Raw genomic sequence first — 23,004 nt, forward strand, 5'->3', positions numbered from 1 at the left:
TATCTGCAGTCTAGTAATTCCAGTTATATGTAGGTCAGAGTCAGTATGCATTTGATTGACATAAGTTGAATTTAAAAAACCATATAAATACTGCTTTTCTTCCTTATTAACTTAAGGATCATCTAAATTCATACCAAGTTGTCTTTTATTAAATTAGGTAAATTGGAAAACTAAAGGTTATCTGAATTAGTGATCTGCATATTTAAGCATCTTAGGACAAAAATTGGCATATTTAAGGTTTTGTTTTTGCTTTCCTTTTAGTAGCTTTATTTTGAGGTGTAATTTAAACAATGAAATTTACTAAGGGTACAGTGTGGTGAATTTTGGTAATTATATACAATCATGTAACCTCTACCTTCGTCAAGATAGAGAATAATTTTATCACCTCATCCATTACAGATGTTCCTCAACTTACATTGGGGTTACATCCAGATAAACCCATTGTTGTAAATTGAAAATGGTATGTTTTTTACTTAACAATATTTTCAACTTATGGGCTTATCCAGATATATCCCCCATAATAAATTGAGGAGCACACTGAAACTGTATTGCTTTCACACATCGTAAAGTCAAAAAATCGTAAGTCTAACCCTCATAAGTCGGGGACCACCTGCTACTTATGTTACAGTTCATCTCATCATTTGACCAGTTCTTGGCTTTTATGAATGATGCTCTGTGAATATGGGCATGCAAGTCTGTGTGTGGACATGTTTTCATTTCTCTTTGGTAAATATCTAAAAGTAGGATTGCTGGGTCACATGGTGAGTGTATGTTTAACTTGAAAACGCCAAACTGCTTTCCAAAGTAGCTGTATCATTTTATATTCCCACCAGCAATATAGGAGAGTTTTAGTTGCTTCACATCCTCAGCAACACTTGGTATTGTCCACCTTTAATTTAGTCATTCTAATAGGTATGTAGTATTTCATGGTTTGAATTTGTATTTTCCTAATGGCTAATTGAACATCTTTTAATATGCTTGTTGGCCATTTACATATCTTCTTTTGTGAAGTATCTATTCAAATCTTTTGCCCACTTTTTATTGGGCTTTTTCTTATTTAGTTGGAAGAGTTATATATATTCATGGATCAAGGTCCTTTCTCAGATGAATGTTTTTCAAATATTTTCTCCTAATCTATGGCTTATCATTTCATTTTCTTAACTGTCTTTCAAAGAGCAAAAGTCATTAATTTTATGAAATCCATTTTATAACTTTTTTCTTATATAGATTTATACTGTTTGTGTCCTGTTTAAGAAGTCTTTGCCCAACTCAGTGTCATAAAGATGTTCTGTATTTTCATCTATAAATTAAATAGTTTTAGTCCTTAAGTTTAGGTTCATTTTCCTTTTCTCATAAATTTTTATGTAGTGTGTGAGTCAAGGTTCACTTTTTTCCCTATTCACACATCTACTTGTCTCAGTATACCTTTTTCCCTATTAATTAATCTAGCACCTGTGTCAAACATAAATTGACCATATAAGTGTTGTTCTATTTGTGGACTGTCGTTCCATTATTTCATGTGTCTGTCATTAGACCAATACCACGCTGTCTTGATTTATGTAACATATAGCAAGCCTTGAAATCAGGTAGTGTAAGACCTCCAACCTTGTTATATTTAAGGAGTGTTTTGGCTGTTCTTGGTCCATTTCTTCTCTAAATGCCTGCAAGGATTTCTACTGGGATTGTGTTGAATCTGTAGATAAATTTGGGAAGAACTGTCATCTTAACAATAATGAATCTTATACATGAACCATGGTATCTTCTCCATTTATTTAAGTCTTCTTTCATTTCCCTTAAAATTCTCATGATAATGCAGCATATTGTAATTTGCAGCATATAGGTCTTACACATCTTTCATTAAACTTAAATATTTTTAATACTATTGTAATAGATTTGGGGTTTTTAAATTTTTGTGATTATAATTCCGTATATTCTATAATTTGTAATTTTAATTGTAATAATTTTCTGATATAGAGACACTCGTTTGACTTTCGAATATTGACCTTGTAGTCTGTGACTTAATTTCACTTAATAGCTCTAATAGTTGTTTTGTAGATTTCTTGGAATTTTCTATGTATAGGATCATAGTATCTGCAAATAAAGACAGAGTTTTTTCCTCCCTTCCGATCTTTACACTTTCCTTTTTTTTTTTCATTACATTGACTTTAACTTCCAGTACAGTGTTGAAGTGGTAAGAGCAGAAATCCTTGCCTTGTTACTGATCTGAGTTATAAAACAAAATCTTTCATCTTTGAGTTTTGTGTTATTTGTAGATTTTTGTAGATGTCCAATCAGGTTTAGGAAGTTCTCTTATACTTATAGTTTGCTGAGGGCTTTTACCATTAATGAATATTGGATTTTGTTAATTTTTTTGCAGCTATTGAAATATGGCTTTCTCCATTGTTTTGTTAATACGATAAATTACATTGATTGATTCACTTGGTTATGATTATTATCTTTTTTTAATATATTGCTGGGTTAAATTTCCTAAAATTTTGTTAAATTTTGTATCTTTTTGAACATTAGAGAGATTATACTTCTATTTTCTTGTTTTATGTTTGCCTTGTTTTATTTTTTTCTTTCAGAATTCACCGATAAGCAACCTAACTCCCAACTGGGAGGGAGTTTTTTGTGTGTTGGGAAGGAAGGCTTATAATTGTGAATTTAATGCATATAATTGATATAACCATGTACACTTGAAAAGAATGTATTTTGCCATTGTTGAGTATAATGTTCTATAAGTGTCAGTTAAATCAAGGTTGATGATGTTGAGGTTGCATGTGCCTCCACTTCTTTTTTCTGGTTACATTAGTTGCTGAGAGAGGGATGAAGAAACCAAGTTATACCTCTAGCAGCAGCTTTAGTAAAGTTACATTGCAAAAAGACATGCTTATAAGGATAGGAGAAATTTGTTACCATGTGTTATGGTCTATCACTGAGTTCATTTTCAGTCTTTTTGGGTTTTGTTGGTGGCGGTGGGTTTTTTTTTTGTTTTTGAGGCAGGGTCTAGCTCTGTTGCCCAGGCTGGAGTGTAGTGGTGCAGTCATGGCTCAATGCAACCTCCACCTTCCCAGCTCAAGTGATCAAATCAGGATAACTAGCATAGCCATCACCGCAAACATTTCTTTGTGGTGAAAATATTAAAAATAATCTCTTCCAGCTATTTTGGAATATACAATACATTATTAACTATAGTTTACCCTGTTGTGCAATAGAACATCAGAACTTATACCTCCTAACTGTAACTTTTTATAGCCACTTCTGATCTCCCCACTCCCGCTATTCTCCCTAGCCTCTGGTAACCACTCTTCTACCTCTATTTCTATGAGATCAAGTTTTTTAGATTCCACATGTGAGTGAGAGCATACGGTATTTGTCCTTCTCTGCCTGGCTTATTTCACTTAACATAATGTCCTCCGGGTTCATCCATGTTGTCATAAATGACAGGATTTTCTCTGGGGTTTTGTTTTTGTGGCTGAGTAGTATTCCACTGTGTTTGTATACCACACATTTTTTATCCATTTATCCATTGATGGACTCTTAGGTTGATTCCATAGCTTGGCTCTCGTGAATAGTACTGCAATAATCAAGGAAGTGCAAGTATATCTTCATCATACCAATTTCATTTTCTTTGACTATATACCCAATAGTGGGATTATTGGATCGTTGCTAGTTCTATTTTTAAATTTTTGAGGAACCTCTGTACTGTTTTTCATAATAGCTGTAACTAATCTACTTTCCCACTAACAGTGTATAAGAGTTCCTCTTCTTCCACATCCTTGCCAATATTTGTTATTTTTTTTGTCTTTTTGGTAATAGCCATTTATTTTGGTAATATGTGTCTTCTCTCTTGTTTCTTGATCAGTTTAGCCTATAGGCTTACCAGTTTTATTGGTCATTTTATTGAGTCAGCTTTTATTGATTTCTCTATTATTTATCTGTTTCATTGGTTTCTGTTCTTTATTATTTCTTTGCTTCTACTTTGGGGTTTAATTTCTTAAAATGGGGACTTAGGTCACTAATTTTAGATTTTCCCCCCTATATAAGCATTTAAAACTATAAATTTCCTCTAAAACACTACTTTAGTTGCATCCCACAAATTCTGATTGGTTGCATTTTCATCATTTCATTTGAAATATTTTTGGATTTCTCTTGTGATTTTTTCTTTAACTCATGAATTATTTAGAAGTATGTTGTTTTGCTCTCCAGATATTTGGGGTTTTCCTAGTTACTAATTTGTAATTTAATTCCACTATGGTCTGAAAACATGCTTTGTAAGAGTTCTGTCTTTTTAAAATTATTGATACTTGTTTCATGACCTTCTACATCCTGGTGAAGTTACCATGTACACTTGAAAAGAATGTGTTTTGCCATTGTTGAGTATAATGTTCTATAAGTGTCAGTTAAATCAAGGTTGATGATGTTGAGGTTGCCTGTGCCTCCACTTATTTTTTTCTAATTATATTGGTTGCTGAGAGAGGGATGAAGAAACCAAGTTATACCTCTAGCAGCAGCTTTAGTAAAGTTACATTGCAAAGAGACATGCTTATAAGGATAGGAGGAATTTGTTACCATGTTTTATGGTCTACCCCTGAGTTAATTTTACTGTTCTCTGTACTTTTGTCAATATTGGAAATTTTCTGTAATAAAATCTTAAAAGCCAAACCCTCTCAGGTGATACTATATTCCAGGGAATGCATGTTGAAGCCACAGCATGCTTCACCATATACAGGAAAAATATTTAGAGTTTCTATTATGTTTATTTTTTACATTGTCATTTTAAAAGTTCTATTTTGGCATATGTTTTATAGTGCCAGGCATATCCAATAGTCATAAATAATTTTAAAATATAGATGCATACATATGGGAGAGAATTATATATTATATATTATTTTACTATTCTGGTTTTAAAATAGCAGTTTTACCCTAGTGGGAAATCAGTTTTGTTCCAAAAGTTATATATCATTGGATGGTCTTGAACCTTATCTTAAATTTATATTAAAATAGCAATGTTTTTGTGAAATACTCATTTTAAAATGCTTTGTTTTGCCAGGCTTTTAATTAAGAGGTGTTTTTATATTCTGAAACTTCTGAATCATGTCAGAACTTAATTAAGGTGATAATTTTCATTTCAGGGAATGCTGAAATTATAATCTAAAATTAGGTCAGTGGTGTGCAGGCTTAAAAGGAAACAAAAACCAGCTTTTAACAAACTAGTAAAAGAAACAGTGTCTTATGTTCTGTTCTCTGTATATACTTGAAATTAAGAGTATTTACTAATAATCAGTAAAAATTGGGGAGAAAGTGAGGTAATGTAATATTGGCCCTAATTATTGCTACTGAAAACCTTATCTTTTTTTTTTTTTTTTTTTTTTTGCATCTGGAATGTTTACTTCAGGTATCAAAGGGAAAGATATGATTTATAGATAGAAAATAAATTAAGAAACTAAATTACACTAATACATTACACTAGCCTCAATTCACTTCCTAATCCTACCCCCTGAATCTCCATTCTACTTTTAAAAGCAGAGTAAATAACAAAAAAACACATTCCAAATGCAGGTGTTAATTTTTAAACTTTACAGTACTCAGACTTACACTGTTTAGGTTTTGTACCCATTTGCTATCATTAGCTTCCTGCAATTAGAAAAACTTAACATTCTAAATTTCAGCTTTGGCAATCTGTATATTAAGAATATATTTATGTTCCTGGATTTGAGAGAATATGTTGTTAAGGGTTTTGTTAAAAGCGTTAATTGTGTACAGCACTTTACATTGTAAGGTGATTAATTGCTGTGTCATAAGGCAGGGATTGGACAAATGTCTTGGGAGATTTAAACACAAATTATGTGTTTTGGAGGGGCTTTGTGTTTTGTAAACCTTTAGGTAATTCAGAACTTGACCACATATCCCATTTCTTGAGCACAGTATAATTAAGATTTTCCTTAAAATAACTTTACAAAATTTGTTAACACCCAAATTAAAGAGCAACTTCCAGTGAGGGTTCTTTTACCAGCCAATATCATTAGGTAGGAAAATTGAATTTCTGTCCAAGTGGGATTTATATATTAAAGCAGTGCAGCCAGTGATATATTTGGATATTAGGGTATTTGGCAAAGTCCCTCATGAGATCTTGAAGAACAGGACTTAAGAAATGTGGACTGGAGAATAATACAATTAGACTGATTTGTAATTGAGCGCCATAAACACTAACTGAATTCTTGTCAACAGCTGGGATGTAGCACTCTGCCTGTTTTGTTTTTTTTTTAAATCAGTTGTTTGAATGAGGACAAATAGCATGATGATATTGTTATTAATTCACAAATGATGTTAATCTGGTATCCACATTCCTGAAAATTGGATGGCAGGTTTATTTAGAAAACAAAATGACCTTGATGGGTTAGAATAGGACATCTCATTAACAATGCAACTTTTTTTTTTTTAAATAAAGATGGGGTCTCACTATGTTGCCCAGGTTGGTCTTGAACTCCTGGGCTCAAATGGTCCTCCCACCTCAGCCCTCCTTAGTAGCTGCGATTACAGACGTGCACCACCATCCCCATCACATGATAACTGTTTTTTTTTTTTTTTTTTCTGAGGTGGAGTCTCGCTTTGTTGCCGGGGCTGGAGTGCAGTGGTGCGATCTCAGCTCATTCCAACCTCCGCCTCCCGGGTTCATGCCATTCTCCTGCCTCAGCCTCCCAAGTAGCTGGGACTACAGGCACTGCCACCACGCCTGGCTAATTTTTTGTATTTTAGTAGAGATGGGGTTTCACCGTATTAGCCAGGATGGTCTTAACCTCCTGACCTCCTGATCCGCCCACCTCAGCCTCCCAGGTGCTGGGATTACAGGCGTGAACCACCGCGCCCGGCCAATAACTCTTAATAAAGTATAAATGTAAACTCTTCCTTTGCCTCTTCCCCAAAAAGAAACTTGAAGAATACACTGGCCAGGTGTGATGGCTCACGCCTTTAATCCTAGCACTTTGGGAGGCTGAGGTGGGCAGATCACTTGAGCCCAGGAGTTTGAGACCAGCCTGGGCAACAGTGGTGAAACCCAATCTCTACACAAAAAAATAAAAAAATTTGCCAGGCATAGTAGTGCACGCCTATAGTCCCAGCTGCTTGGGAGGCTGAGGTGAGAGAATCACTTGAGCCTGGGAGGTGGAGGTTGCAGTGAGCCAGGATTGTGCCACTGCATTCCAGCCTAGGTGACAGAGTGAGACCCTGTCTCAAAAAAAAAAAAAAAAAAAAAAACACCATGCAAAATGGAGTTTCCAAAGCACATATAGTGAATGACATAGATCATTTTCATTATATTTGTAAAAAGCAAGATTCAGAATTATATTCATGATTATAATTGTATTGACTACTGTAATGTCTCAGTTTTATTGAGACAAATCTCAATTTTGTGTTAAATATATATTAGAAAATATATAGAATAGTTCTAGATTGTATAATTAGGAATGGTTTTCTTTTTATTTTGCCTTTCTGTTTATTTCCCGATTTTCTACAATGAGCATGGAGCAAGGAGTAATAATAAAACACATTGAAGATAAAGTGTTTAATTTTTTTGATGATTTAAATGTGTAGTCTAAGGATAGTTAATTTATATTGTTATAGTAAAGATTTTCTCCTTCCTTTGTCTTTAATAATAGTCACCATGATAGAAAAGTCAGCATCATCCATGGTGCTCTCTGCACATAACAGTCTGTTACTGTTTTCTTCCTCTGTTACTAGGAATCCATTGAATCAGTTTTCATTTTTTTCCCCTTTATCAAAGGTTGAATTAATAAAAGGAAATTTACAAAGTGTTGGACTTACACTTCGTCTTGTCCAGTCAACTGATGGGTATGCTGGGCACGTCATCATTGAAACTGTGGCTCCAAACTCGCCTGCTGCAATTGCAGATCTACAGCGGGGAGATCGACTTATCGCCATTGGAGGTAGTTATGCTAATATGCATTATACTTTACCTTTACAGATAAACTACAAAGTAGGTGTGAGGTTTTTCCTCTCTTCCTTTTTCCTTATTTCTATAATATGCATGTTACTTTTATAATGGAAATAAAGTAATAAACTTTATTATAAATAAAAATTCAAAGGAGGCCTTCAAAATACATTTAAAACATACATGCCATTTTAGTTCTAGTGTATAAATCTTTAAAATACTTTGTTTAGACCACTTTTATATAACCACTCTAATCCTTCCCTTCCCACCTTCTACTACTCTGTTTTTTCTGGAATGTGAAAGTAAGGGCAAATAAACAGTTAGGTTATCTTTCTGTACGACTACCACCATTGCTACTCTGAACCTAAAATTGGTAGTATTAGCACTACTGCCCCCATCACTTAGCACTAGATGATGAGCAGGAGAAGAACCAACATTCCTTTTCCAGGAGGGCACATCTGAACTGTCCTGTGATCCTGTGTCATCTAAATGGCCAGCCATTTGTTAGTATGTTGTTGCTCAGAATTCAGCCCAAATCATGGGTGGAAAAATGTGTCACTTACATGCCTTCCTATCACTTGGATTGTTAACAGTAAAAACTCTCTGAAGAAAGCAGATTATTTGCTTGTATATAAATGTCTAAGCAGTAGGACTCACTGTGCACAGCAGTGGGGGGAAAGTCCAAGTCTTTTCAACCTTTGTAGTACCTGTCCCATCTATTCTAGGCTTGTTGAGAGATTTCTTGAACATATGGTTGGTCACAGTTGATCTGAAAAGGGCAATGTGATATTTTCTTTCACAGCTTGGACAATAACTAAGAACAGTTCCCAAATCAAGGTGCAGTTGTCCTTGGTTACATGTCAAAGAAACTCTGCCTTTGATTCAAATCCATCTTGAAAATAAAATAATGAAAATTATTTAGTTGCATACCTGGAAGCCCAATTAAGTTGATATTTTCACATGAGAATCTCTCTGATCATGGCATAAGCAGTGCTTCTCAAACTTTCCCATGTATGCCAGTCACCCAGACCTGATGTTAAAATGTGCATTCTGAATCAGGAGACCTGTAGTGGGACCCAAGATTCTTCATTTCTCACGGACTCCTCCTAAATGATGATGCTCATGCATAAACACTTAGGGAGGCATAAAATGGACATCATTCATTATATTAATATCATTTAATATTTTGGTTTTCGCTACAGGATAAAATTAATTTTTTCAGTCTTTTTTGGGGGTTGTGTTTCAATTACACAAGTAGTAAATACCTATTATCAAAAATAAATTAATTAACCTAAGCGATATAAATGTATACAGAGTGAAAAAGCAAAAGTCATCCCTTGACATCTAACATTTGTTAATTATAATAACAATAGGCCAGGCTCAGTGGCTCACGCCTGTAATCCCAGCACTTTGGGAGGCCGAGGCGGGTGGATCACCTGAGGTCAGGAGTTCGAGACCAGCCTGTCCAACATGGTGAAACCCGTCTCTACTGAAAATACAAAAATTAGCTGGGCGTGGTGGCAGGCGCCTGTAATCCCAGCTACTCAGGTGGCTGAGGCAGGAGAATTGCTCGAACCCGGGAGGCAGAGGTTGCAGTGAGCTGAGATCATACCATTTCACTCCAGCCTGGGCAACAAGAGCGAAACTCCATCTCAAATAATAATAATAATATTTATTAAGATGAAGGGCAGATACAATACACATTCACTGTTTAAAAAAAAAAAAAAACCTTGGAACATAACAGAAAAGCTTTTGTATGTCTCTTTTTTTGTTTTTTTGTTTGTTTGTTTGTTTCTGTACATAAATATATGCCTTTCCCAATTTTTGTTTAGGAAACAAAAATTTCTAAACTATGCATTTTTGTAATAGTCTTTATTTCTTTTAGCATGTTGTAAACTTTGCCCATGTCAACAGATATTTTTCAAAACATTTTTATATAGCTTTGATTCATTTATATGGGTATATAATTGGTGATAGTTGAAATAAGATTGGCAAAATATTATATTTGAAGCTCAAAATGGAATTCATTTTACTGTTTCCTCAACTTTTGAATGTGTTTGAAATATTCCAAAAGAAAAATCCAGACTTGAATGGTGTATTCCTGAGAGAGAGTTGCAATGGCCATCTCCACAAAACACCTGATGACTGAGGAATAGATGAGACGAGGGCAGATTTTTAGTCACAAAAAATGAGTTCAGATTGAGTTGAAGTTTTTGCCTACTGTAGATCATTAGATGGACTAATTTTTCATTTATGCATATGTCAAACTATAATTTTGCTGAGACAGTGTGGTTAGAAGGACGTAGTAGAACTTAAGGCTAGATAAATAATGAGGCACCATATTAGAAAGCTCTGAATTTCCATGTGATAAGTTTGTAGGCTAAAGGGGCAAAGCTTTAGGAAAATTTCATAGCAATATGTTTGGTGTTTAAAGTAGGGAAGGTCTGAGTGAGAGATTGCAGTTAAGGGCTGTTTATTACTAAAGTGAAGGCCGGTTATCAGGAGGATCTGAACAGGGAAGGAAAATGGGCTGAAATCACAAGTTTGAGTTGACAGCTAAATGTTTCTAGGGAGTCAAATATCGCTAGGATTCAAATTGAGTTAACTGGGAGTGGCAAGTTGATTGATAGTAGTGAGGACAGAGAGATAGTCAAAGAAAGGTTTTAGCTCTGCTGAAAATTTAGTCCCAAAGGAACGTCCAGGTGGTGATGTCCAGTAGTTGGGAATGTAGAACTAAAGTGAAGAAGAAGGGAAACCAAAGAAAAAGTTGATAGTTTTTGAAACTACTGGAGTGGCTGTAATTTACCAGGGAGAGAGCAAAAAAGGGTGAGAGAACTAGTGGAAAACTTTGGTAACAGTTGCATATAAGGTGCAGGTGGTATAGGTGGAGAAAAAGAAGCTAGAGGAGAGGTGATCAGAACCAATTGTGTAAAGTGTTGCAGAAACTAAGAAAAAGAAAAATTTTAAAGGAAGAAAAAGTACAAGGATAATTGATAGAGCAAAAATCAGGAAGGAGATAGGAGGATTGGATCCAAAGTAAGTATACAAATAGAGGGATACTTTCTCCTCTGAAGTAAGATAATACTAAAAATGACTGGTAGGGAGAAAAGGTAGCTTCATATTGATCCTTTTGGCAAATAAGGTGATACCATGCACAGAGTGAAAGAGAGTAGGGAGAGTAGACTTTAGGGAAACAGGAAAGATTTGCAGCTGATGTTTAAGAGACTTAGTTGTTTAGAGACCAGTCAAAAGAATGCTAAGCAGCCCTGAACACCTTGCCAAAGATGGATGGCTAACTTGATGCTAGATCCAAGCGGCAAGCTCAAGAGCAGGAAAGGGCAATAGTGGGGCTAGTAAAGCTGGGGATCAAAAAACATGAGGACAAGAAAATAAAATATTGGTAAGAACATCGTTGTAATCTTGGGACACAGGGTTGAATAGAAGAGTAAGTGGTATCAGGAGACCAACAGGACCATGAGAAGAAAAGAGGAATGATTGGGCCGGGAAGTTGCCTAAAAGTAGTGAGCAGACAGGATTGTAAGAGGTGAAAAATAGGAGCTTGTAATCAGAGAGTAATTGAAAATGAAAGATCTTTGGTATGGACAAGTTCCAAGTGATGACCGAGTCTAAAGCCTGATCTTCCCAGACAGCTGAAGTAAGAGAGGACACAGGTTGAGGAACCTTGAAGTCAAGTTATGAGAAAGGGGTGGTGTTACTTAGATTTATTTAGGATGGCCCTAAGATCTTTGGAAAACAAAGAGCCTTCTCATTCTTTCTCTAAGTTCTACATAAAGGGATAGCTTGGGCAAGTGCTGTTTTAGAGAGTGTGGGAAGAGTACAGGAAACAAGTAGCACCTTTAAGTGCTAACACACCTAGAATATCTATGGAAGCATACACTAGAGACTACTAAGGTCAGGGAGGGGACAATATGGCTGGGAGACAGAGGTGGAAAGAATATTTTTTACTGTACATCTTTTTATACCTTTTGAATTTTAAACTACGTGTAACAATTAAAAATAAGAAAAATAAAAACAACATAGATATTACAGATGCAGATAGTAACCAACTTGTTTAACTTTAAAGCAGTTTATCCCTTACTTGTTCTTTCTGGTTTTGAAAAAGATGAATGTGATGGGTACGGTTGATAAAAAGAATCTCTAAAAGTACGTTATTCATAGTATAGTATTTTGCTATATTATTTTCAAGCACTGGTCTCTTAATTTGACTCTTTCATCATATGTCTTGTAATCCCTGGAGTATTTTAGAATTTCCTTCGGTGGAATCACAGCTTTCCCTCACTCTAAGTCTGATTTAGCCATTAATAGAATCCTTTAAATAGATCTCCCTCTGTTCACTTCTTCAGTTCAAACTGAGAGATATCATCTAACCTAGGAAGAGACAGAAAGCAATTAGAAGTTAGCATCCTGGCACTCTTTTAGGGATCCTGTGTCATCATCTGGTTTGAAAAGATAAACATCTCCAGGACATCAGCACATTCAGGGTTTGAGAATTAGCACACTGATTCATCCAAAAGCCAAATAACATTTTGTCGAGTTTTCCTATTATTCTTCTATTAGTTAAATAACCAGAGGTAATGGCAATTATATATATTTAATTAAATATATTTAACAAATGTAGTAATTTCTATTGCAATAATTTACATGTTTTCCCTTTTAAAATCTTAAACCAGGTGTGAAGATCACATCAACACTGCAAGTGTTGAAGCTTATCAAGCAGGCTGGTGACCGAGTCCTGGTGTACTATGAAAGGCCTGTTGGCCAGAGTAATCAAGGTGCAGTGCTGCAAGATAACTTTGGCCAGTTGGAAGAAAACTTTTTGTCAAGCTCATGCCAATCGGGTTATGAAGAGGAAGCTGCTGGGTTGACAGTAGATACTGAAAGTAGAGAGCTGGATTCTGAATTTGAAGACTTGGCAAGTGACGTCAGAGCACAAAATGAGTTCAAAGATGAGGCACAATCATTAAGTCATAGTCCCAAACGTGCTCCAACAACACTTTCTATTAAACCCCTTGGAGCTATATCACCAGTTTTAAACCGTAAATTAGCTGTAGGAAGTCACCCACTACCACCAAAAATTCAGTCCAAAGATGGAAATAAACCTCCACCCCTAAAAACTTCTGAGATAACAGACCCAGCACAAGTGTCAAAACCAACCCAAGGATCTACTTTCAAACCACCTGTGCCACCACGACCACAAGTGAAAGTTCCTTTGCCTTCCGCTGATGCTCCAAATCAGGCAGAACCAGATGTTCTTGTTGAAAAGCCAGAGAAGGTGCCGCCGCCTCCTCTTGTAGATAAATCTGCTGAAAAGCAAGCAAAAAATGTGGATCCCATAGACGATGCAGCTGCATCTAAGCAATTTTTAGCAAAGCAAGAAGTGGCCAAAGATGTCACTTCAGAAACTTCCTGCCCTACTAAGGACAGTTCAGACGACCGTCAAACATGGGAATCATCAGAAATACTTTATCGTAATAAGCTGGGAAAATGGACAAGAACCAGAGCATCCTGTTTGTTTGACATAGAAGCCTGTCACAGGTACTTAAACATTGCATTGTGGTGCAGGGATCCTTTTAAGTTGGGAGGTCTCATCTGTTTGGGGCATGTTAGTTTAAAACTTGAAGATGTGGCTTTAGGATGCCTAGCTACATCAAACATGGAATACCTTTCCAAATTGAGACTGGAAGCCCCCTCACCTAAGGCTATAGTCACTAGAACCGCACTACGCAATCTGAGTATGCAAAAGGGATTCAATGACAAATTTTGCTATGGTGACATTACTATTCACTTCAAATATTTGAAAGAAGGAGAATCAGACCACCATGTAGTTACTAACGTAGAAAAAGAAAAAGAACCCCATTTGGTTGAAGAAGTTTCTGTTCTCCCTAAAGAGGAGCAATTTGTTGGACAAATGGGTTTAACAGAAAACAAACACAGTTTCCAGGATACTCAGTTCCAGAACCCAACATGGTGTGACTACTGTAAGAAAAAAGTTTGGACTAAAGCAGCTTCCCAGTGTATGTTTTGTGCTTATGTTTGCCATAAAAAGTGTCAAGAAAAGTGTCTAGCTGAGACTTCTGTTTGTGGAGCAACTGATAGGCGAATAGACAGGACCCTGAAAAACCTTAGGCTGGAAGGACAGGAAACCCTCTTAGGCCTGCCTCCTCGTGTTGATGCTGAAGCTAGCAAGTCAGTCAATAAAACAACAGGTTTGACAAGGCATATTATCAATACTAGTTCTCGTTTATTAAATTTGCGTCAAGTCTCCAAAACTCGCCTTTCTGAACCAGGAACCGATCTCGTAGAACCTTCACCAAAACACACACCCAACACGTCAGACAATGAAGGCAGTGACACAGAGGTCTGTGGTCCAAACAGTCCTTCTAAACGGGGAAACAGCACAGGAATAAAGTTAGTGAGAAAAGAGGGTGGTCTGGATGACAGTGTTTTCATTGCAGTGAAAGAAATTGGTCGTGATCTGTACAGGGGCTTGCCTACAGAGGAAAGGATCCAGAAACTAGAGTTCATGTTGGATAAACTACAGAATGAAATTGATCAGGAGTTGGAACACAATAATTCCCTTGTTAGAGAAGAAAAAGAGACAACTGATACAAGGAAAAAATCACTTCTTTCTGCTGCCTTAGCTAAATCAGGTGAAAGGCTACAAGCTCTAACACTTCTTATGATCCACTACAGAGCAGGCATTGAAGATATAGAAACTTTAGAAAGTCTGTCTTTAGACCAGCACTCCAAAAAAATAAGCAAGTACACAGATGATACAGAAGAAGACCTTGATAATGAAATAAGCCAACTAATAGACTCTCAGCCATTCAGCAGCATATCAGATGACTTATTTGGCCCATCTGAGTCTGTGTAGCAGACAGGTCTATTTAAACTTTCAAATGAACGGGGTAAAGTTGCACCTAAAGTACCACAGATACAACCATGTTTAAATCCTCTTACGCACTCTGGCCTGCTTCTCCAGTTACTTGCTTGTGTAAGAACAAAAATGAGAAAGGTGGTTTTCCAGTAAAAACATGACCAGCTTACTAATTGGTTGTTTTGGATTGCATTTATAGCTATGCTTTTTTGGGTTTATACTGGGAATTTATTTTTACTAAATTATTTAACTTTTCTAATTATGTAATTATGTAAGCTAACTTTTCATGTTTATGTATGTATGGTGTCCCCTTGTGTTATTTTCCTTCCTCTTGGTTTTTGAATTAGTGTTAAATAGAATACTTTCTAGATTCTTAAAATATTTTCATTTCCATCATGGTTATAACAAATTTGCTGCATGCCGAAATTGACAACAGCAATCACTGAGGGAACAGGTTTTGAACCTTTCTTTTGTGTTATGAAGTTTATTGTCTCTACTTGCTTGAGATTTTTGTTATTTTGGGGGCTTGGGGGTGCTTTTTGTTTTGTTTTTTGCCAAATGTAACATGAAAGCAGATGCTGCAGCTTTAGTCTGTTATGCTGATTTAGTAAAAAAAAATTTTTTTACATATATTGCTTGCTTTCAATGCTTCTGTGAAATTTTTTTCTAAAGCTTTTGTGCAGCTGTATGGTAAAAATGGTGATTAATTTGAAGAGCTTACATTGAAAGACAATGTAATAGGAAATAAATGTAGAATGCAGTTGGTCAAGAATTTTGTAGAGAGGATAACAAGACTTAATTACTGAAAAACAGTAACATAGCATTTTGAAATATAATCTTTTAAAATATTGATGCTTTCCTTTTAAATGGAAATTTAAATTTTATGATTAAAAGTTTAAACATTTATGATAATTTTCCTCATCAGTTCTCCCATAGGAAATAAAGCATGTGAAAGGGTATTTAAAGTTTTGGAGGACTCTTTTTAAAATGACTGTGTTGATAACTAGTTTGGGCTGGTTTTGTTTTAGAAACATTTTCATGTAGGAGTATTCTGTGAAGGAAAGGAATCATGCAAAATATACTTACTGCTTTGGCGTCTTACAGTTGTAAAGGAATGGTGATCATTCTGAATACTTCTGTAGTAAGTATTCATTAAGAAAACAATGACAAAAATAGACAGTATTCATACATAGGAATTGGGACCAGTTCTCTGAAAATGAAGATATACTCACACTGGGTCCATTTTACGGATCCCAGTAACACATGACTGAGGGAAAACAAGTAAGCTTGACTGTTGTTGGGGTAGCTTAATAGTTTCGGTCTGTTATATACCTATAAAATAGACAAGTATATGTTTGTACCTTTGTAGGTAACTGCTACGATGATTGCTATATAGTGAAACTGACATGAGTTTAAAACTAGATGGAGCAGCTTTTATTGCTGGCAGGAAAAAGCATGGTGTAATATTAAGGATTGGGGCCCAGGTCTAGAGTCCAGGACTCCATAAAAGAGTTTAAGTTCAAGCTCCTCCATTAATGAACTGTGCAAGCATAGGCAGTTACAAAAGGACCCATCTGTAAAATGGGAATAATAATACTTTACCTCCCTCACAGTATTGTTGTGAGGGAAACAATAGCATAACTGCAAAAGTGCTTTGAACAGTAAAAAGATATACAAGTAAAAGGCATTATTTATATGAGTGAGAAAGACATTTTTGAGGGTAGAAAAGTTATTCCACTTTAAAAATCAATAGCCAAGTCTCATGCCTTTTGTTGCTTTAGTAAAGTAAAAATTTCAGGTACTAAATACCTTTCTTAGCCAAGTTTATAACAAAAACTCAGTATACTTCATTACTTATTTAAGTGTGATCTCTTTTTTTTGTTTGTTTTTTTTGTGAGACAGAGTCTCGCTGTCTCCCAGGCTGGAGTGCAGTTGCGTGATCTCGGCTCACTGCAAGCTCCGCCTCCCGGGTTCACGCCATTCTCCTGCCTCAGCCTCCCAAGTAGCTGGGACTACAGGCGCGGCTAATTTTTTGTATTTTTAGTAGAGACGGGGTTTCACCATGTTAGCCAGGATGGTCTCGATCTCCTGACTTCGTGATCCACCCGCCTCGGCCTCCCAAAGTGCTGGGATTACAAGCTTGAGCCACCGTGCCCGGCCGCGTGATCTTATTTTAAAAGAACACTGCTATAGAAGAATTTACACACCAAATTCCCTGAAAGCTAAAGTATTGTTCCATAACTTACACTTGAAGCAATTTGCTCAGTGTGTAACCACAATTGATATTATAAAAAATAACATTGATAACCTGGAAGTTGGACTACTTGTAAGTAGCTGGTGTTTATTGATTAAACCATGGAAATTTTCATGATACCCAAGTATGTTGCTGAAACTGATGCATTTGAAAGAGCTGTTGAAATAATGCAAAACTTTGGTTTTATAAGAATCTACTCATGTTTTAAAAGTATTTAACTCTGTAGACCACAATTATAGAAAGCTCAGTAATGCTGCTAATGACACTTGTAAACTATATCTGTAATGTAGTGCAATATTTTTATATTTCACTGGGAGAGGCAGTGGAGACATCATAGTTGTACTTTAGTGCAAGTGGGGGAACACTCCAAATAGCCTAGAGTATAGTAAGGTATAAAGCTTCAATGAAAAAAGCTGTATTATATTACATTACTGATGTAATCTTGCTGCCATGCTATGTATCAATAGCTAAAAAATAATAATAAAGACTACCACAGAAAACAAGAATATCTTCATTTAATGACATCTTTAAAAAAGGTGATTGCTGCATCTCTATGGAATTATCTTCTGGTATGATTTGGCCATGCAGAAAAGCATAACAAAGTCCACTTTTCCTAAACAAAATTGCTGTTTTGCAGACTGCCCCAAAACATTTTTTTTACTATTGTTTTCTTATGGATTATCAAGTTTATGGGTTTTCTTTGGCTATGTATTAGTAATTAGACGTTATATTTTCTACATTAGTATTAGCTGAATTAATGGTTTAGACAAACTGAGCAACATTTTAGCATTATTAGCAATCATAATAGGCTATATTTCTTCATATCAAGCCTTATATTCAATATCAGAAGTACTTGAAGTAAGTAGCTATTTTGTGATGCTGGGAGGAGAAAACGCAACCTAAAAATTTTGAGGGGTACTATCAAGTTCTAAATGTATAGCTGAATTTTTTTAAAGCAATTTGGAAATATTTGGCTCTTACTAATAAGATAAATAATAAAATCTTAAGTCCCCTAAAAGTGAATAAATTTTAAATACCTACTTTTAAAAATACTGTCTTAACTTCTAAATTGGCATAATTGCTTTTCTTACCAAAAAAAAGGAGAGGTTCCCATAATTCCTTTTGGGCCATATATCCCCTTTTAAGATCTGATTAAAGATGTGGACTTCCACCGCGGGAAGATACCCATGGGCACACCATTCAAAATGTATCAGATTTCAAGGGTTTTACGAACTCCCCCGGGATTAAGTCAAATGGGTGGATATTACAGCTGTTTTCATCAGATATGGTTATTTGTTGACAACCATCAGGACAACAATGTTTATCGATGGAAGGATAACTTACTGTTTTTTTTTTCCATTTGAATGTGGCTAGTTACATAGCTCAATTTAAAATAAATTGTGGAAAGCCAAAAAAGTATGGTCAAGCTAACCTGGGGTGGCTTTTACCTGATGCCTACAAGCACAGAAAAATAGTTTTTAATTAAATATCCACAGTCAAAATGATACCTTATGTATTTTATTCCAAGAACATTTGGTTTATAAAGGAATACGAACAGGCACAAAACATGGTTCAGAAGATTTATTAAGTAAACTTGCTAAAATATGGACAGATGCACTTCGTCAAACAGTTGAATATTCATTGCTACCTCATTAAAGTTTTTGTATCTGTATTACCAGGTACAAACATAAAACCACCTCTGTTCAAAAAATAAATATTCAGAGAGCTGTATGTTCTTTGTTCTGGTACGTACATTTTAAAAAAACACCTTTCAGTCTTGCTAACCAAGAATATTAGTCATATAAAAGAACTTATAATTTTTTTCCCCAAGTACAACCTATCTTTTGCTCCCAAAACAGTTCTGAAGGTTTTATTTCTATCTTATCCCGAGGGACCAACAGCAGGCATACTTTTGCCAGGCCTTCTTGCAGAAAGACACAGAGCTGTAAAGGCAAAAATAAAATTGCAATAAAGTATATGGTATTGGGGGCAGGGAGAACCAGAAACCCTCAGAGAGAACCAATTTGTAGCACGTTCTTTTTTAAGGCTCTACCCCTGCAGAAGTAAGAAACTAGCCTGCCTTTTTAGCCATAGGAGAGTTTCCTCCAGAGCCATCTTCCAAAGTAGCAGACTTGGCCAAGTTGCCCAATGCCAAGTAAGTGAGTTGGAAGTTTGTTTGCTTCAAACACACTGCACTTAGAAACCAGACTTGAAATAATCGAAGCCCCACAGAAAAGCTTCGTGAAACAAAGGAAGTGTTACTTTCCTAGAGAATAAGAAAGTCACAAGATTGAGGAGTCTTTGTTCTAAAGTTCTTTGCTCCTTGATGTCGAAGTTAACACAAACACAATCTTAGCTTAACAAAACTAAGTAATTTTTGTTTATAGAACTGCAGGATTAACAAGCATTATTAGAGACATTCCACACTGCACACTTCAGTCATATCTCTTAACAAAACGACATAAATTGACAATGTTCACTAACAGTATTTGCTGTTACACTGAAAAGGCACATCAATGTTGTCATGCTTAGAAAAATACACGACACTGCACACTGGATGATATAGTTAGCACATACATTTTTAGATGTTCCATTTTTCTTTTCTGCCTGATCACTATTATTTTTACTTCTTAATATATGCTTCAAGACATAATTTCATTCCTCATTTTCATTTAAAATTTGCCTTCACATTGACGTGAACAACTTTCAGGAGTCTAAAAAATAGTAGTTTCAGACAACCTAAAATAAATATATTCCCAGAAAACACTTGGATGATCTGCAAACAGATCAAAGATATAGTCAGATATTAAAGTCAGAGCAGCTGTTTTTAGCCTCGTTTCCTTTTCTAAAACTTGAAGTAGATGGTGATTAACCTTATCATGTTTAAACAACCTTGACAGTATAAGGTACATGTACCCTCAATTTTCTTCATCCAGTAAGACATTCAGGTATGTATCTTAAAGGGAAAGCTTTTAGTTCATAACAGTATGTTTGGTTGCTTTTCTCTGCTTTCAGAACATTTACTGTTTTTCCCTTATTGGCTTTAGTGTTTGCTGCCAACCAGATAACATGTTAACATATAATTTACAACTCTCTCTAGGTAGGTGATTACATAGAAAACTAATGCCAGCTAAGATTTATGGATTCAAAAGATAAGTGACACAAGTTCTTGTCCTCTACACTTGAGAGAACTAGCTCTTTAACGCATAAATATATTGATAGTAACTACAAGTTAAATAACACTCATTCAGTATCACTATAGAACATGCTGTCTTACTTGATTCTGTTTTTGAGACTTCATTCTAGTTTCTCTTTGTTGGAAGAGTCTCAGAGATAATGTGTGCTTTAAACACTCATTACCAATATGATTTTTGCCCAAATGTTAATGTAAGTTAAAAAATTATATTTGGTTTGGATTCAAATATTTATAGATTTACACAATACCTATTTCATCAAAATATATTGTATGATATTTAATAAAATTAAATACATAAAATAAAGTTTCAACACTATTTATACAAACCCCTAGAAAAGCTTTTTCTTTATAAGGCTGTTGGCAATCGACCATAACCATGGAAAAGAAATAATAACCTTTGGTTTTACTCTTTCACCAGGGATGGATGGTATGACTAAGACAGTTCTGGATGAGTCATGCCACTGGAAATACTGTTTTATACAATTAAACACTTTGATGATTTTTGAGGGTCTCAGTCACTTTCAGATTCTTCATCGTCACCTATCGGATATGACTGGATATTATTCTGAGTGTACATTTTTGTTTTAATGGGGCAGTTGTGATCCATGAGAATAGCCTAAAAGAGAGCAAAGTGCAAGTATATTAACTTCTTGTTTCATAAAGATAAGATGGTTTTAACCTACTGTTTTTAAGGATTATTAGTTTGAAAACTATGTAGTATTACTTGCTATTAACCAGTCATTTGGAGCAATCGCCAGACGCCTGACCTAAAAGACCTATAGTTCTACACTCTAAAAATTCTAGGCAATTGGAGACAGAAGTGGTCTCTGCAGTATTTTCATTATACCTGTCAGGGGCCATAAGTCCACTCTGGGAACTTATACTCTATGAAGCAAGGGATAGGCAGGTTAGGTTTGTTATACTTAGAATCTTGGAATTGGGGTATGGGGATCCTGGAGGTCACCCAGTCCAACTTCTGTTTACAGACGTCATTGTGGCAACACACCTTGAAAGGATGTGCTCTCTCCTTAATGAGAGAAGCCCTCACATGTGAGAAATGTACCTACGTCTGGACTACAACCCATTTCCATTGTTTGCATTCATGAATCTGGTTCTGGTATCTTTTTCTTTCTTCTTTCTTTCTTTCTTTCCTTTCTTTTTTTTTTTTTTTTTTTTTGAAATGAAGTCTTGCTTCGTCACCCAGGCTGGAGTGCAGTGTTGTGATCTTGGCTCACTACAACCTCTACCTCCTGGGTTAAGCAGTCCTCCCACCTCAGCCTCCCAAGTAGCTGATAATACAGGTGTGCACCACCACTCGCAGCTACATTTTTGTATTTCTAGTAGAGATGGGGTTTCACCATGTTGGCCAGGCTGGTCTCAAACTCCTGACTTCAAGTGATCCCCCCTCCTCAGCCTCCGAAAGTGCTGTGACTACAGACACGAGCCACTGCACTCATCCAGTTCTGATATCTTCACAGGCTGCCCTTACAATCTTTTGTTGTTGTTTTGAGACAGAGTGTCACTCATGCCATAGCGCAGTGGTGCAATCTCAGCTCACTGCTGCTTCCCAGGCTAAAGCCATCTTCCCACCTCAGACTCCCGAGTAGCTGTGACTACATGCATATGCCACCAAGACTGGCTAATTATTAATTTTTTTTTTGTAGAGATGAGATCTCACTATATTGCCCAGGTTGCTCAAACTCCTGGGCTCAAGTGATCTTCCTGCCTCAACCTCCCAAAGTGGTAGGATTACAGGTGCAAGTGACCATGCTTGGCCCCCAATCTTTTAAGACCATATTGTCATGGCCCCTTAGATTTCTTCTTAGGCAAAACATGCTAGGGCTATTATTTTTTCACACATGTGATTTCCTGACCACCTGTCCCCAATCCTGACCTCTAGCTAAAATATATGATTTTTTAAAAATCCTCTTCTGGTGAGCATGAAACTCTCATGCCCTCCTTTATTGTTACTGAAAATTTTAAAACTTACAAAAACGTACTGCTCTGCTTTCAAACCAGATTGTCAAATAAGTATTTGCTTATATGTGATAACACAGCTGGCATTTATCACACCAAGACCATGCTCAGCATTTTAGAGGCAATACATCACAATAACCCTCTGTGGAAGGTAAGAAAACAGGCACGGAGCAGTTAAAGAATTTGACCGGGGAGTGTACAGCTAGGATGGGGCAGACAGGAGCCGCTTGCAGAACTCCATGGTAGTTAGACGAGCACAGAGGACGGCAAGGGGACGTCATGTGCAACTAAAATAAATTATCAGGTATGTCTTGAGTTTTTCTCCATGTGAACTACTCCCCCAATTTTTTTTTTTTTTGCAATTTGCAAATCTAAATAGATTAAAATGTATCTGATGTTGGCCTATTGCAACCCATCTTGTTGTCTGTTAGCTATTACTCTCAGCTCTTGTCCCCAGATAAGACTCTACTCAGTGCTTAACCCATTTATCATTTCCCAAGACATTCTCCAGTGATCTGTGTAACATGTGAAGATAAGGACTTCCTTGACCCTCTAAGTTAGGCTGCCAGCTCAACCTGTCAGCTTCTAACTTAACTGTTTTTTATGCTGCTTGCCAAGTGAATTGATACTTGTATTCAATAAAGAGCTCAATTTTTAAAATAATAGTGGCACTAGACTTTATACACCAGGACCGTTCTCCCCATGTAACACAAAGATTTAACCCCCAC

At 36.0% G+C, this 23,004-nt stretch overlaps 2 protein-coding genes across 3 annotated transcripts in view; one reads left to right on the forward strand and one right to left on the reverse strand.

Annotated features, from left to right (window-relative positions):
- The window catches only part of PDZD8 (PDZ domain containing 8), a 101,995-nt gene extending 84,392 nt beyond the window's left edge, over nt 1-17,603 (forward strand). For both annotated transcript variants that reach the window (XM_055247791.2, XM_055247801.2), the window contains 2 exons: nt 7,784-7,946; nt 12,643-17,603. In XM_055247791.2, the coding sequence (XP_055103766.2) occupies nt 7,784-7,946; nt 12,643-14,846 (2,367 nt within the window). In that variant the 3' untranslated portion in view covers nt 14,847-17,603. The remainder of the gene's footprint in view (nt 1-7,783; nt 7,947-12,642) is intronic.
- A 3,012-nt stretch (nt 17,604-20,615) lies between these two features.
- Nucleotides 20,616-23,004, reverse strand: part of SLC18A2 (solute carrier family 18 member A2) — a 37,548-nt gene continuing 35,159 nt past the window's right edge. Inside the window, exon 15 of the mRNA XM_055247826.2 lies at nt 20,616-20,915. Within this exon, the coding sequence (XP_055103801.1) occupies nt 20,811-20,915 (105 nt within the window). The 3' untranslated portion in view covers nt 20,616-20,810. The remainder of the gene's footprint in view (nt 20,916-23,004) is intronic.

The sequence above is a fragment of the Symphalangus syndactylus genome, chromosome 2 (assembly GCF_028878055.3).
Source record: "Symphalangus syndactylus isolate Jambi chromosome 2, NHGRI_mSymSyn1-v2.1_pri, whole genome shotgun sequence".
NCBI lineage: Eukaryota > Metazoa > Chordata > Mammalia > Primates > Hylobatidae > Symphalangus > Symphalangus syndactylus.